This window comes from Acinonyx jubatus, chromosome E2 (assembly GCF_027475565.1).
Source record: "Acinonyx jubatus isolate Ajub_Pintada_27869175 chromosome E2, VMU_Ajub_asm_v1.0, whole genome shotgun sequence".
NCBI classification, from domain to species: Eukaryota; Metazoa; Chordata; class Mammalia; order Carnivora; family Felidae; genus Acinonyx; species Acinonyx jubatus.
This window is the reverse complement of record NC_069396.1, coordinates 10,465,263-10,482,029: the sequence shown is the minus strand read 5'-3', so window position 1 is coordinate 10,482,029 and position 16,767 is coordinate 10,465,263. Positions and strand designations below refer to the sequence as shown.

The following is a 16,767-nucleotide window of genomic DNA, read 5'->3' as shown; positions in this document are numbered from 1 at the left end:
CAACAGATTTTTGTACATTGATTCTGTATCAGTTCTAGCAGTTTTTGGCTGGAATCTTTAGGGTTTGCCGACTATGGTATCATGTCATCTGCAAGTAGTGAAAATGTCACTTCTTTCTTGCTGATCCGGATGCCTTTTTTTTAATGTTCGTTTTTGAGCGCGGGAGAGAGAGCGTGTGCATGCGAACACACATTGGGGAGGGACAGAGAGAGTGAGAGAGAGAGAATCCAAGCAGGCTCCATGCTTACATCAATGTGGGGCTCGATCCCATGAACCATGAGATCATGACCTGAGCCAAAATCAAGAGTCGGACTTAACTGACTGAGCGCCCCCAGGCGCCCCGATCTGGATGCCTTTTATTTCTTTTTGTTGTGTGATTGCTGCAGCTAGGACTCCCAGGACTCTGTTGAGAACAAGTGATCAAAGTGGACATTCCTGTCTTGTTCCTGACACTAGCAGGAAAGTTCTCAGTTCTTTTCCCTCTTGAGGATGATGTTAGCTAGGGGTTTTCCCCATCTGGCCTTTAGTATTTTGAGGTATGTTTCCTCTAAACCTACTTTGTTGAGGGCTGTTATATGAATGGATGTGGTACTGTGTCACATGCTTTTTCTGTGTCTATTGACATGATCGTATGGTTCTTCCTTTTTTCTTACTGCTATGTGTCACATTGATTGATCTGCAAATATTGAACCACCCTGGCATCCCGGGAATAAATCCCACTTAATCGTGGTGAATGATATTTTATTTTATTTTATTTTATTTTATTTTATTTTATTTTCAACGTTTATTTATTTTTGGGACAGAGAGAGACAGAGCATGAACGGGGGAGGGGCAGAGAGAGAGGGAGACACAGAATCGGAAACAGGCTCCAGGCTCTGAGCCATCAGCCCAGAGCCTGACGCGGGGCTCGAACTCATGGACCGCGAGATCGTGACCTGGCTGAAGTTGGACACTTAACCGACGGTGCCACCCAGGTGCCCCGACATTTTAAACATACTGATGGATTCGGTCAGCCAGTATTTCACTGAGGATTTTTGCATATACCTATCAGAGATTTGGCCTGTAGTTGTCTTTTTTTGTGTGTGGAGTCTTTATCTGGTTTTGGTACCAAGGTAATGCCGACTTCACAGAACCAATTTGGAAATTTTCCTTCCCTTTCTACTTTTTTGGAATAGATTGAGAAGAGTAAGTATTAACTTGAAGAGTAAAATTCTTGAGCTAAAAGTAAAAACACAGCGGCAAACACATTTGACCCCAAGAAGGCAACTAATCCATTTCCTGTTATCAAAGTAATACGAAGTTTCCTGATCCAGCCAAAACAAGAAGAAAACTAACTTACACAACTTACTTTAAGTATTCACAAGATTATAGGAATATATCCGTATAATATATGGCATGTAGGAGGTATCACTTACATTTTGTTTGTTCAACGTACTAATGCATTCAGTGAATGCATAAATAAATAAAAGATTCTCAACTTGAAAAAATAAAATGACTTAAGGCTTGACTGTAATGTCGATGTAGCTGGAAGTTCACACACAGAGTCATATGTGCAACGACGTAGGCTAAAAGACAATATTTGTAGAAACCAGCCGAAAGCTGACCTAAGAGTTTCACGTCAGCTCATAAAGGCCTCTGAAAGACAGTGACTATTTAAACAGAAAGACACGAAGGCCAGGTATATGAAAGACGAGTATTTGCCAATTGGAACATATTATTTGCTTCTCAATAAAGTGTTCTCTGCCCTTTCCTTTACCCTGTATGGAGGAGAAAAGTAACCAAGAGCAGGACGTGCAGGAATCTTCTTCTCACTGTTTGATGTCAGCAAAGAGTCCCGTGGAAAGAGGCTGTCTGCCTACCTAACAGAATCTCTTTGGCCCTGCTCGTACCCCGTTCTCAAAAAGACAGGACTTGGTTAAAAAAAAAAAATCAACCCTCCCCTAAAGAAGGGCTACATAAATTGTGGGGCCCAGTGCAACATGAAAATGCAAGGCCCCTCGCTTAGAAAAATTATTAAGAATTTCAAGGTGGTGATAGGAGAGCCCTGAACCGAACACAGAGCCCTTCCGAGCACGAGGCAGCAGGGACTTGGCAGGTCCCACATCCATGAGGACAGCTTTGCCCGTGACCTTAAGGCTGTCACCTGCATCAGTTTTAAGACACAATTTTAGCTCTTCCAAATTCTAAATGACCCTGTGGTCTAACAATGACGTCACCCGCCCCTCCTACGTAGAGACTATGGCCTCTGTTCAGGTGCGCCAGCGCGGAAGCACTCAGTGTGACCCTGGCCATCCCCTTGACCACAGGCCGCCCGCCTGTCCCCCCTGACCCCCATGCCCAGAACCTGGAGAGCAGGAACGTGATGTGATAACCACACAGCTGAGACTCTAACTGCCCCTGTGAAGGCTCAGGAACGCGTCTGGGACGAGGCGTGACTTGAAATTGGGCATTCGCGCCACGCACGTCTATGTTAAGCCATCCTCAGTGACCTTGTCAAAGGCGGTCACTGACTGTTCGCGGCACCGGTGGAGAACGCAAAAGCCCTCCTGGTCACGGGGATGCCCCTGCCCCCTGCCCCCTGCCCCCTGCACAAGATCAAGATACTGCTGTTTCCGAGCTGCCCGCACCGCCTGTCAGGCTGTACGGCAAGCTGTTAAATGCACAAATTTAGAAAGACCGCCAGTGATTCAGTCTACTTAACTGGACTTCGTCCAGAGAATTTTGCAGCCAACTGGCACTGGGTCTCTAATTTACAGCTGGCAAGCAACCTCCCTAACTGCTTCCAGGTCCTCAGAACTGTTTAATGTCTACCTTTAACACACGAACCACCTGACTTCAGACACAACATTCAGCAGCCTTGACCGCAGGGTGCGGAGTTATAAAATTTACAGCTTCTTAAGTTGGAAAACCACAGACAGGCTGGACTCTACCAACTGCCCTCTGCAGGAGGGGGGTTCGGTTTCTGCCTCAGGCACACAAAGTTAAAACAAAGGACACATTGAGTAATCTTGGGTAAGCAGTTTTTTTTTTCTGTTTTTGCTCCCACTTTTTTTAATGTTAAAATGATAAATGCCTTTAACCCGTTTTGCATTTTTTGTAATTGAAGGCTTTTTTTTTTTTTTACATTAAAGCTAACAAAAAAGTTGTCTGATTTCTCCCATGTAAATCAGAGTTATGGATAGGCTTTAAAGACTGGCTTTTTAATTAATGCAAGCTAGAAAGCTAGTTTCTTGTCCTCCAAACGTGTCTGATTGCTTTAAAAACAAGAACAGGGATGCTTATGATAGTTACTGTTGCCAAAGTATTGCACGTGTATCATCTACAGTTGATCACAATATCACCAGGAAGCTGAGGGCTAGTCTTACCCTGGCACTATGAATAAATAAACCAATTACAGGGTCTCTAGCTAGTTAAGTAGCAACCCTGGACTCAAGTCTCTGATACTGTCTGACTCCAAAACTTGACATCTTATCTCTTACAACACTGTCTCTCAAACTCTGGAACACAATGTCTAGGACCTTACTATAAATTCTAAAAACTGGGGCCTCTGGGTGGCTCAGTGAGTTAAGTGTTCGACTGCAGCTCAGGTCATCAACTCACAGTTCTTGAGTTCGAGCCCCACGTCGGGCTCTGTGCTGACAGCTCGGAGCCTGAAGCCTGCTTCAGATTCTGTGTCTTCCTCTCTCTCTCTGTCCCTCCCTTGCTCACGCACTGTCTCTCTCAAAAATAAACAGACATTAAAAAATAATAATAAAATTCTAAAAACTGTAGGAGCCGAGGGTAATACTTATCACCGGGATTCAACAGGATACCACAGCATTTACGTTGCGCTTGGGGTTCGAACCCGGAACTTGGATTTCTTGAGTGCGCCAATGTCTGGTTTAAGCATACGTGATTCTTAATCTCTTCAATCCACTTTCCCCTGTGTTTATTTAGATGTCTCACTGAACCTGCTGTTTTAGCAACTGAAATACAACATGCTGTGTAGACTGGCCCTTCCTGAGAAGCCACGACTCGCACCACACGTTATACGTGGAGTGACGGCTCAGAGAAGGGACAGCTTGTGTGGTGTGGACTGATGTGTTCGCGAGGTCCTGTGACTGCTGGAAGAACTTGGGACGTCCCAACTCAGCCCGTTGGCTGTCTTTGTCTTCCCGTTTGCTTCGAAGCTGGAAGAACACAACCAGGTATGGTCACTGCTATTACGTGACTTGCCTCCGACAAGAGGCAGTAAGGCACAGACCCTGATGGGGACTGAGAAAAGCATCTATGAGGCAGCTTCAAAGGTGTGGGTGGACCCTCGGAGCCTCGACTACACTTCTAATTCAACCTGCCAGCATTCCTCGGAGTTTAATGAAGAGAAAGAAATAGTGTTCTCCAACCTGTCACACAAGTATTTGCCATGAATTAACGGGAGGTCCACACTTCAAATGGCAAACGGCAAACATCTAGACAAACGATGTGGCATCACAAAAGGACCTCTGAATCGTCCTCTGGAGTCTGAGGTTCGTATCATCTGTTCCGAATTAATTCTCCATTCCGCCTTTGCCTCTTTTGTGTTTTGTGTCTTCACTCAGTCCGTGCTACTTGGCTAATCTCCTCTCCCCGACCCTGGTTTTATCTCGAGGCACATCTTTACTCAGGCTGGCCCTGTTCCCGTGGGGGAGAATTCAGATGGCGGGGTCACAAGAAAGGAGCTGGATGTGAAGGGAAGAGTCTGCCGGTGGGGCTCACAGGCCATCGTGTCACTGATCAATGTGCTCGCCCACCTGGTCCCCGCCACCCTGTCATCTCCTCTTGCCAAAGCGTGGAGGAAGTTGTTGATTATAGTAATTTTCTTTGGATGTCTTTTTCTGCCTTGAAACTGGCCTGGGGTTAACCTGTTTCTCACTTCCTGTCATTCCAAAGGCTGCTGCTGTGGTCAGCGGCCAGACTCTCCCCCGGTTACGCTATTAAATGCAACGGGCTTCCCAAGAGTTAAACGCTCCCTGGTGCCACTTCACACGGAAGAAGTCCTCAACATAAAAGAGAGCTTTTAAGGCCTTTTACAAAGGGAATGAATGCTGTAAAAACAAAGGTGATCATCTTTCAGTCTTCGAGTAGCAACCCGTGTGACCACGTCACCCCGAGTCGCTGTTTATCAGACCGAGAGGAAGTTACTTTATAATGAAACACTCCTAATGAATTTCCGCACCTTCCCTCTGACCGCATGGCAGCTTGATAGGACTTGGTGGTTGTTGGGGGGAGGGGGGAGGGGAGAGAGACAGAGACACAGGGAGCTGGAGACAGAGATGAGGAGGGAGACAGGAAGTAGAAAAGCAAGAAGGAAGTAGAGGAGGAAGGGGGAGAGGGGAAGGACAGGAGGAGGGAGCAAAAAAAATCTCACCTTCAGTCATTTCTAAAGAATGTGTCGTCTGTAAGGGGACATCTCATGAAAAAATAACTTTCTGTGTTTAACTTTTTTTTTAAGTAGACTTCACACCCAGTGCAAAGCCCACCGTGGGACTTGAACTCACGACTTGCACTGAGATCAAGAGTCTTAACTGACTCTGATCAAGAGGCTTAACTGACTGAGGCACCCAGGCACCCGTGTTTTTAATTCTCATTTGCCAAGGCCTCTTAAAACTGGATGCTGAACCGGCCTTTTGCACAGTTGCTTAAACAAAGAACAAAGTCAGTGTGGGGCACCTGGGTGGCTCTGTCGGCTAAGCATCCGACTTGGGCACAGGTCATGATCCCATGGTCTGTGAGTTCGAGCCCCATGTGTGCTGACAGCTCGGAGCCTGGAGCCTGCTTCGGATTCTGTGTCTCCCTCTCTCTCTGCCCCTCCCCCACTCGTGCTCTCTCTCAAAAGTAAATAAACATTAAAAAAAAAAAAAGAACAAAGTCAGTGACCTTAAGTTACCTATATCTCAATCTCAACATGGAAAAACATGAAGTTTTCAGCTTTACTCAAGAAGCTTGACATGGGTCTGTGTACTTCAGATTAAATGACTATTTTTCAACAAAGGCTGCGTAAATTTCAACTCTGATGTTCAGCTTTCACATTTCTGCCACTTCAAAATGTAATTCCTTACACCACACACACACACACATACACACACACACACACACAATCTAGCTGTGTGGGGTACAGAAGTAACACATATTTAGCTTTCCTCGTGTTCTCAAAGCCAATCAAATCAACATAATGCAGTGAGGTCCACACATAGTATCCTCAAGACTTAAAAAATAAACTGACTTTTCAATCCTTCAAATGACTAACGAGCACACTAGTTCAATGAGAAATTCTTTGGACTTTATGCCAGACTTATGTTGTGGGGAAAAAGCTGACTAACAGAAATATGTGGAAATTATCTAGTTTATAATAACCGTCTCTGTAGTGATCTCAGAAAGCATCTGATTGCCAAATCAATATTGATTTCTTTCTGTGCTGGGGTGTGTGCGTGTGTGTATGAGTAGTTTTTCCCTGGGCTGTGCAGAAACATAATACAGGCTCATGAAAGTTAGCTCCTTTTCTTCAAGTCATTTACATGGATATGCATGCATGCGCTTCAAAATAAAAACTTGATTGATGGGCTTAAATAATGCCTTAAAAATTTAAGACCGAAGACAATCCTATAAATCCTTGATTACCCTTTGGAATTTCCCCTGGCCACCAAGGAAATCAATGGGGCCGGCACTGGTTAAATTGACATCCACCTGTTGCCAATGTTGAAACATGTAGACTCAAGGTTCCAAGGAGAGCGAAGGCTAGTAACAGAGACCGCGTTTTAAAATCGGGTGACTCAGTGATAGAAGTGAAGGTCTGTTTTCCATTTAGTTTAAACTGAGCTTCCCTATGAAGACATTCTAGAAGGTTTTGACATGTAAAAATAACCAGACGCAGAAGACACTTTTATTTGGTGTCAGGCCGTGCGCTTAGTTCTTGAGGTTAACTGACAGCAGTCAATTATTTCCAGGACTGCCTTACCCTTGCCTTGCGCTAGGCAAGGCCCAGAAATGGGTGGAAAGATCTGGCAAATCCACCCCCCTGGAAGGGCAGGCAAGTCGCTCCCCTCCCAAGTGAAGCTCAGTCTGCTGCGAACCGGGCAGCCACGTCTTAGGTGCGATCATTCCTCTGGGAGAGGCAAGCATTTACAAAAGCATATTGATCCCTCAAATGCAACTTAGGAGATCCAATTTCAATACTTTAAAAGCTATTCGCTGTACTTAACTTTCAGCCGTACGGTTTTAAGGCTGGTCCTAAGAGATGATGAGACCTAGTGGTTTTTAAAATGTGTACTGCAGAAGTTTAGGCCTCTTCAGAGAACTCTGGATCACAGACCGTGGTTTGGGGCAGAAGGGCTGAAATGGGGGAGGAGAAGTCTGGCCTCACAGCCTGTCACTCCGGACTTTGCTCAGAGAAGCTCTCCTTTCACTTGTATCGCTGTTATTACTATGATGACGACGATTTGCGTCTATAGCTGACCCAGGCTGTTACATCAATTTCAGGAGTACAACATAGTGACCCAACACGTTTCTCGTTTGTTTCATTTGTCACCTCCGTGCAGGACTTCTCAGCTTCGAAAGCAGGTTCTAGTTTGTACACGAATGAATACATTTTATCACCGGATGTCATTTATTCAAGAGACAGTTTTTTGAGCAGCGACCATGTCCCAGGTATTGTGCCGGTGTGGGAGGCTACAAAAAGTAGGCAAGTCATGTTTCTGCTACCCTGAGGTCTGAGCTGCTATAAGAGCCCTTCGGGAAAGTGCCACAGGATACAGGGGAAAAGATAGCCTGGGAAAATCATTAGGACCCACAACAGTTGAAGTGACTCATGCCAAGTGACACAGGCAAGGCGGAGCCAACTATTTAGATGTTCCCTGTTCTAAACCATGCTGCTTCGAACAAGAATGGCGACCACATACGAAACTCACTCTTGACAGACTGTGCGTTTTACACACACGCTGTACAGACTATATGTTTTAGCCACATAATTTATGTCTTTGCCATTTATGTATCTCCAGTGCCTCATACACGAATGAGCACAGAATGGGCAACCAATGAATGTTTGCTTAATTTTCTCCTTATCAGACATGGAAAAGAACAGAGGAAAAGTGCTTTGAAAGTAGTTATCCAGATCAATACCAACACGGTGGTCGAAGACAGGAACGAACTAAGATATTGGGAGGATCGGATGAATACACATGAAGGAGAGAAACATTATCCCCCTGAAAGGGCGGGCCTATGCCGGCCGACTCCATCTTGTTCTGTGTTCTCCACCTTGAGTGACTATGTCCCCGACATGACCCCTTTTCCGGGAAACCTCAGACCGCGCCTCCTCCCCTTGAGTAACCTCCCGCTCACCCGTCCAAACTTCCCGATCAAAACACGCCCAGCGACCTGCGTAACAGGACTCTGACCCTTCCCCAGCCAATCGGCCGAGGCCACGACCCTTCCCCAGCCAATCGGCTGCCCCTAGACCCCTATAAAACCTTTGTGCTTTTAAAACTCGCTCTCTCTCCCAGGTATCTCACCGCTGCGTCCGGTGCAGGTAGGGGATTGAGCTCGAGCTAGCTCGAATAAAGGCTCTTTTGCTTTTGCATCGGACTCGGCTCCCTAGTGGTCTTTGGGGATCACGAATTCTGGGCATAACACCCCCAGTGCCATCACCGTGTGTTTTGACAAAGATGCTCTTCTCCTGAATTTTACCCTACACGAAGAACTTAGTGAACGTTTAGGAATTTTAAAAGGCCGGGAGAGAAAGTGCTTTCCCTCACAGACTTAGACTTGTAAGATGGATGGAACGGCATTTCTCATTTTGGAAGTTCCCACCCTTTGATTCCAGCATCCCATAGGATTGCTAAAACACATTCAACATTTTTATATTGGAATGAACACATTTTTGGCTCCCAAAGTATTCATTTTGGTTCAATCCACAGTTGTATGGAAAGGCACGTGAACTTTACTTAACTTCCTTTAAAGACTATAGCCGTGGATTACTTGGATACTGATACATGGTGTCATTTTGGAAAATGTATGTTATTGCTTATTGTGATTTAAATTTCAAAAAATCACTGTGTTCTCCTGATCTTGGAAAGGTAGGAGCATGGGATAAAAACTATGCCGAAATTTGATGATGTCCTCCCGAGGACATATTAAAATTATATATTTAAATATAATTAAATTTATAATTTAAAGTAAACTTTAAATATTAAAATCACTAACCCCCATTCTTTGAAAAGATAAAACAGACATAATACTAGGTGACTAGACTTTTTTTTTTTTTTTTTTTAGCTCCTAACATAGTTGTAACTCTTGAATGAAACCCTAACTCCTCTAAAATACAAGCAAGGCACATCCAATTAATCATACGAATTTCCCGCTCCATGGTCTCCAGACAGGTCGCATTCCTAAGATGTTAATTTAAGCTTTCATTCCACCTCTAAGTAGAAGGAGTCCCTAAAGCAAGACTCTACAACAACAGCTAAGCAAATGCGATCTTAACGCATTGTGGCAAAATCGCAACCTTGTCTTAACAGAGATATTATCACAGCTCTTGTTCTATTTATATTGTAGTAGGAAATTATTTAAAAAATACTCTACATGTCCAGTTGAACCTGGGGAAGACTTTATGTTTTTCTAATTTTGTTTAGATCTCGCCAATAGTTCTCCTTACATTTTGACCTATTTTCTTTTTTTTTTTAATTTTTTTTTTTTTTACGTTTATTTATTTTTGAGACAGAGAGACAGAGCATGAACAGGGGAGGGGCAGAGAGAGAGGGAGACACAGAATCGGAAACAGGCTCCAGGCTCTGAGCTGTCACCACAGAGCCCGACGTGGGGCTCGAACTCACGGACCGCGAGATAGTGACCTGAGCCGAAGTTGGACGCTTAACCGACCGAGCCACCCAGGCGCCCCTCATTTTTACCTATTTTCAAGGAGGTGTCTGTGTGTGCAAAGAGACCGACAAGGGACCAAATTTGCAGAACGCCATCACCAATTAAGGCCCTTCTTCCATTTCTCAAAGCTAACTCCTACCCATCAGGGGACATTTAGGACCTGCTGGATACCCACCGAAGATTTAGTTTTAGGCAGGGCTACAAAATATGGATGGAGGAGAGAAGGAATCAGGTTTAACTGAAGACAAAGCGTAAAGGCAAATAGCAGCTCCAGGCTGGTCTCATGTTCAGTGACAATGCGTCAATTATCTGGTTAATTCGATCAACGCAGACAGCGCCAGGGGGGTATTTCAGGTTCCAGAGATGAAAGAAAGAAGGATCTCTGTCATTCTGCTTTGCTCTTCCCATCATTTCTGGCCTTATTCTTTGTTGTGGTCTTTCTGCAAATAATCTCTGTGTAATGGCAAACCTTGAGTCGCAGGCGGGATCATGCCAACCTACTAGAAAAGCTTTGCGTTCACGAACAAAACCGGAGAGAGAAACGACGACAACAAACGGGTGCCTGTCACGAGGCAGTAAAAAACCTAGTTCTCACCCGGAATGATGTGCACTTTGTTCCGATCTCCCCCGGCAGGAGCCGTGAGAAGCATCCCGCCCACTTCCAGACTCGGGTTGTTTTGTGGCCACAGAACTTGGTTTGTGTACATTTGCTCAGAGATGGATCAAAGGCCTCTTGGCAACACTAATGAAGCATCGTTGCTCTAAAACTCCTACCTTGCAAGCTAAATATACGTGTCTACAGAAAAGAGAACTTTCCTGAAGAGACGGAAAAGAGGTTTCCCGCTCAGATGCTTGATGGAAAAGAAACGGAACACAGAACATCGAACCCAAACGAACAAACAAAAGGTTTGCAACAATACCCAAAAATCTTGAATCAGAATTCCATTCTTATGCGGTAGGGTTAATGAAAGGGTCATTTCGGGGACTGGATCCATTGCTGAGCTCCCAACCACCCCAACTTTAGTCCAACGTGATGTAGACTTCATGCTCTCGTGTCTGAAATCCAAGAGCTGAGAGGGTTGGAAGACGCTTTCCTAACTACAGCTTTTCTCCGAGCAGGTGATGCGAGATCTCTGAGGGACCTCCCACCACACAGACAGAGGTGACAGGACCTAGTATTTCAAGTGACAAGATAATAGGAATTTTAGTGAATTAACAATCATGGTCACCATCTAGACACGGTGCAAACTCAAGCATCTACTGGGGCTGTAAGTTCCCTGCTCTTGGGAGATGTCCAAATCTCTATTTTTCATGTTTATTTCTTTCTTTGAGAGAGAGAGAGAGAGAGAGAGAGAGAGAAAGAGGCAGAGAGAGAGACAAAGAATCCCAAGCAGGTTCTGTGCTGTTAGTGCAGAGCGGGACACAGGCCTTGAACCCACAGAACCATGAGATCATGATCTGAGCTGAAATCAGGAGTCAGAAGCTTAACTGACTGAGCCACCCAGGCGCCCCCAAATCTCTCGAAGAGATTTCTTATAATCTTTATAAGAAATCACAAGCAGATACACTGGCTGATTTTTATCCATCCACTGTTTTTCTCTTACCTGTAAGGAAATAACAGCCTACCAAAGTAAGGTGGTTTGCTCAGATTAAAACTTTCTTGGCAGGGGCGCCTGGGTGGCTCAGTCGGTGAAGTGTCTGACTTCCGCTTAGGTCATGATCTTATGGTTTGTGAGTTCCAGCCCTGCGTCAGGCTCTGTGCTGACAGCTCGGAGCTTGAGGTCTGCTTTGGATTCAGCGTCTCCCTCTCTCTCTCTGCCCCCTCAACTTGCTCTCTCTCTCTCAAAAATAAACACACCGTAAAACTAGCTATAAAAAAACTTTCTTGGCATTCAGGCAAGTGTTCTTTCCACTAGATCATTCCACCTCCCAGGCCAGTGGACCTATGCGGTGAATAGGGGCAAGAGGCTTATCCAAACGGCAGATACAGACAACATGGGATTATCTCAAGGGCATTCCTCCTCTACTCCCTAACGTTCATGGCGGTCAAGTGCAGGGCTGAGAAGCTGGCACCTTAATGTGAAACCCGGCGCCCTGTCTTGGAGACCCATCAGATTCCCACCCTCTTTGCCAAAATACGAGCTGCTGTCTGTTCCTCTTGGCACTCTGCGAGTTGGCTCACGAGGAAACAGATCGGCACGAGAAGGGGCGTTCCTCGAGCTAGCTCAGAGCGGGCCATCACTACCAACACAGCGAGAGGCACCGAGAACTGAACAAACAGAAGGGGCTTACTTCAAAGACCAGCGTCTCGTTGGTAGGTCCTGGCGCATACAGACGTTCCGGGTGGTTGAAGGCCCGCTGGTACTCAAACACGGTCCCAGCGAAGGTGAACTCCCCAGGCCAGTCGATGCTCCAGCCCCCCGTGAGGTAATACTTCTGACCGAGGCTTCTGACTGCCAGGTAACCAGCGGAGGGCTGTAGCTCCTGGACCTCGATGCTTCGGGCCCCCGCTGGCACGGTGACTACAGGATAATATTCTAAACGGGAAGAACAGAACAATGCTGTTTTCCATGTTGCACACTGCAGCAACGGGGCCAAGATGCTCAGAGAGGTGGTGATGTCCACTCTTCTAGAGCGGGGCGGGGGCACCACGAGCACACTTCCGTTCGCGCTCTGCGAAGTGCAAACCATCAGTGATGTCACTTTCCCAGAGGAAGGAACACCAGAGAGCAAGTGTATGTTCCTTCCCCAAGCACGTGTGTGTGGACAGCAGGGACGCTCTTCTCCTTTCCAGAACAACCAAGGCCACCAAATCCAAGAACGCTTTCTATTTTCCATCGACCTGGGAGAAGGTCGTGATGTTCGGGACAGAGCACCGTGCGTTTCATTTTACTCAAGATTCGTTTGGAGAAGTGCTTCGGGTATTCATGTAACGGCTCAGGGGTCACATCCTGAATCGGAAGCTTCAAAAGGAGTCCTTTGTGTAACAAAGGCGGGGAGAACGCGGGACGGACCGCCAGGGAGAAAGGCATCTGTGTGACTCGCCTCTGCGTCGGACGCGTTGGCCGCACCCCTCACCCCGGGAAACCACCCATCCTCTGCTGTCCTTGCAACGTGTCTGAGACATCGTCCTCGGTATGTCAGGCGAGCTGGTGCATGGCTCGACCATGCCCAGCTTGACTCAAACGTGCTCAGCGGCAAAGCCACGGCCACGAAACAGCAGGCGTCTCTTACCATTTGCCTTGTGCTGGTTGAGGTACAGGCCTTTATAAAACTTGCAAGTGGAATTATCCCCTTTGCAAACACCACACGCGTCCAAAACTGCGTTAGAGCCCAGTTCATGGTCGCATCCCACTGGCTGTGACAAAAATAAATAGATAAAGTGCGAAAATCAAGGATCAGAAAAGCCCGTGGGTAGGAATAACCAAGACGTATGTACATGGGCCCCTGTTTTTTTTCTCTTAAGAAAATCAGAAAGCGGGTACAGTTTTAGGGTTAAAAGCAGAGTCTCAAGTTGGACCGGGGGTTCCGATCCTTCCTCTGCCTTGACCAGAGGTAGGACTAGGGAAGTTCTAGAACTCATCTAAAGCTTGCTGAGTCTCTTCATTTGGAAAACTGGAATAAAAAGTCACTGGCAAGTGAGCTCTGCTGCTGAAACATAACAATGCTGGGCCACCTGCATGACCCCCACCCCTCCCCACTCAATCCCCCCAAAGAACACAGACACACACACAGACACACACACACACACACACACACAGGCTCGCGATGGAATTAAAAGGCAGACTAACTGGCCGTAAATACGAGTACTGTTTCATAACACATCTGTGGGGCTCTAACCACATAACAAACATACTTAGCAAACATGCTGGGCAAGTTTACTATTATCTATATTCTTATTTAATTGTTGCAACTACTGGGTGTAGCAAGGTATGTCATCATCTCCATTGCATACACGTGGGGACGGAGTGAAGAGGAAGGAACTAAGAATGTCCGACGGGGTCTCGCAGAGAGTAAGTGGGGACATTGGAGACAGTCCCCAGTTCTGATTTGCCAACAGAGCCCTTGTCCCTACACCGCCTTTTCTCCAGACACAGAATCTCTTGTACCACTTCTCACGGTACACGTTTGGTATGAGGAAACACAAGCGTGACCACACGTCCCAAAGTAGAAATGTTCGCTTACTTCACAGATCCCATCAATACAAACGTCGTGTTTGTTTGGGGAGCAAGGAGTTCCGTCTTTCACCTTGCCAGACATTGCGAAAAAAAATTCAAAGTTCTCAGCCTTGCAGTACAGTTTACATCGATCTGCCTCTAGAAGCAAAGACAGCAGGACAGGACGTGATCAGGAGGAAACCACCGGAAAATGACATGATGATCAAAAAGGGTACATTACACTTATTTAGAAAGCGACCGTGACTGAAATGGTCAATGTTACGATTTTGTATGTGGGTATGGGTGTGCACACACGAATGCACGTATACGTGGCTTTTAAAAACCTGAATCCCATTTATAGTTCATGTAAAACTGCTTTCACACACAACCATTTTATTTTTCTAATCCTTGGTAAGAGCCACAGTACACGTGATGGGTGGGTTGTACAGCTACCCTCGTCGGTTAGCAAATATCTCAGGCTTTCCAGGACTTAGGGTCCACTACGGATGATATAAAAATGGAGGAGTGTTTCTGTGTTCCAATAAAACTTTATTTAAAAAAAAGAAAACAGGTCAGATTTGTCCCTCAGGCCATTGTTTGCTGACCTTGACTTAAGACATGGATTACTTTAGATATTTATTGAGAAAAAAGTTTAGGCACTTTGGGGAACAACAACAACAAAAAAGACATATGGTTCATGTTTATAAAACATACAGAGAATAACCATGTCATAAAAATGAGGAGGAAACAAACTGAACCTAAAGGCCAAAAAATGTAACTTTTATTGACTCTAAAGTGCCTGGGAAGTTTCTGGTATCACAGGCAAGAAGAAAAAAAATTTTACTGTGTTTCTACAGAGCTCTTGCTATCGGAAAGGAATTATGCCAATTTCCCAAATACAAATCGTTCTTCTTGGCCAGCACGGCCAGATGACATTTCTCACAGGAGACTGCGTGGGCGACAGCACACGAAAGCCCTGACGACAGCTGCACAACAAACGTGTAAACAGTTTTCAAATAGCTGTGCATCACAGAACCTCTCAGGAACAAAGTCCAAACTTCGATGCGAAAGAAGTTAGATTAATGTGATCCAAGTATGCAGATGTGTGGGTGGGCTAAAAGTCTCTCCTTTACCTAGAAGTTTCTTTTTTAATTTTAAGGGTTTTTTTTTTTTAATGTATTTTGAGAGAGAGAGAGACACACACACACAGACAGACAGAGGGACAGCATGTGAGCACACGCAAGTGGGGGAGGGGCAGAGCCAGAGGAGGAGAGAGAATCCCAAGCAGGCTCCATTCTGTCAGCGCAGAGCCCAATGAGGGGTTCGATCTCAGGGAGCGTGAGATCATGACGAGAGGCAAAACCAAGAGTTGGATGCTTAAGTGAGCCACCCAGATGCCCCTAGAAATTTCTTTTAATAGCCTTATTAAATACCTCCTAATTCTTGCACATGAGATTGTGGAAGACATATCTATACCCTTTCTTTTCTCCATCATGCCTAGGAATTGACAAGCTCTAGAAAGTTCTGTTTTTCCCCTCACAAGCTCCTGGGCAAGTCTGTGAACTAGTCTACTGGAAACAAAGCAGGAAAAAAGTCTCACTACCGGAGGACAAAGACTGCCTGCATTTATTTAGAATCTTCCCTTGTTCTTCCCAAACTGCTGAATTGTCACAAGACCTTTAAATCAGGGTCGGTCTTTCCTGATTCTACGTACACATTAGAAGGAGAAGAAGCAGAGACCCCAGGCTGGGTCCCTGCTTAAGTCAACGTTGTCCCCCCGCATCTAGCAGAATGGCTCCTGTGCCATAAATGCTCAGTAAACATCTGTGAGTGAGTGAATAAAATGGCAGGCTCCTTACTTAGTAAGGCTGTGATTAAATGAGTGAAAAGCTTTGAAACCAAAAAATATTTTACAGGTGGGGTGTCTGGGTGGCTCAGTCGGTTAAGTGTCCAACTTCAGCTCAGGGCATGATCTCACGGTCTGTGAGTTAGAACCCGACATCAGGCTCTGTGCCGACAGCTCAGAGCCTGTATTTGGGAAATTGGCGTAATTCCTTTCTGATAGCAAGCTCTGTAGAAACACAGTAAATTTTTTTCTTCTTGCCTGTGATACCAGAAACTTTCCAGGCACTTTAGAGTCCATAAAAGTTACATTGTGTGTTAAAGCAGTTTTACATGAACTGTAAATGGGATTCAGGTTTTTAAAAGCCACGTACACGTGCATTCATGAATGTACACCCATGTGTTCGGATTCTGTGTTTCCCTCTCTCTCTGTCCCTCCCCTGTTCGCACTCTGTCTCTCTCTCTCAAAAATAAAATAAAAACATAAAAGAAATTTAAAAATTATTTTACAGGTTATATTGATTTGCTTGGGGCACCTGGGTGGCTCAGTCAGTTAAACTCCCGACTCCTGATTTCAACTCAGGTCATGATCTCACAGTTCGTGAGTTCAAGCCCCACATCAGGCTCCAGGCTTTCACTGTGGAGCCTGCTTGGGATTCTCTCTCTCTCAAAATAAACAAATGTAAACAAATAATTAGCTGGTTAACTTTCTCCTCATGTACTCGACACAGAACCTATGTAAAGGGTGATAACAAAACACGTTCCATAAACACTGAATTTGAACGAAAAGCCCATTGTGGGAACGACCAAGGAATACCCAAGAAGACAAAGCAAAGAACAGAAGGGCAAGTGAAAGGAAGGACAAGAGAGTCTGGGGGAA

General features: G+C 45.5%; 1 protein-coding gene across 2 annotated transcripts in view; it reads right to left on the bottom strand.

Moving 5' to 3' along the window:
- ADAMTS18 (ADAM metallopeptidase with thrombospondin type 1 motif 18) overlaps positions 1-16,767 on the bottom strand; it is a 161,586-nt gene that overhangs the window by 28,183 nt on the left and 116,636 nt on the right. For both annotated transcript variants that reach the window (XM_053210141.1, XM_027075794.2), the window contains exons 14-16: positions 14,074-14,204; positions 13,123-13,246; positions 12,181-12,425 (exon numbers count right to left, since the gene is read on the bottom strand). In XM_053210141.1, the coding sequence (XP_053066116.1) occupies positions 12,181-12,425; positions 13,123-13,246; positions 14,074-14,204 (500 nt within the window). The remainder of the gene's footprint in view (positions 1-12,180; positions 12,426-13,122; positions 13,247-14,073; positions 14,205-16,767) is intronic.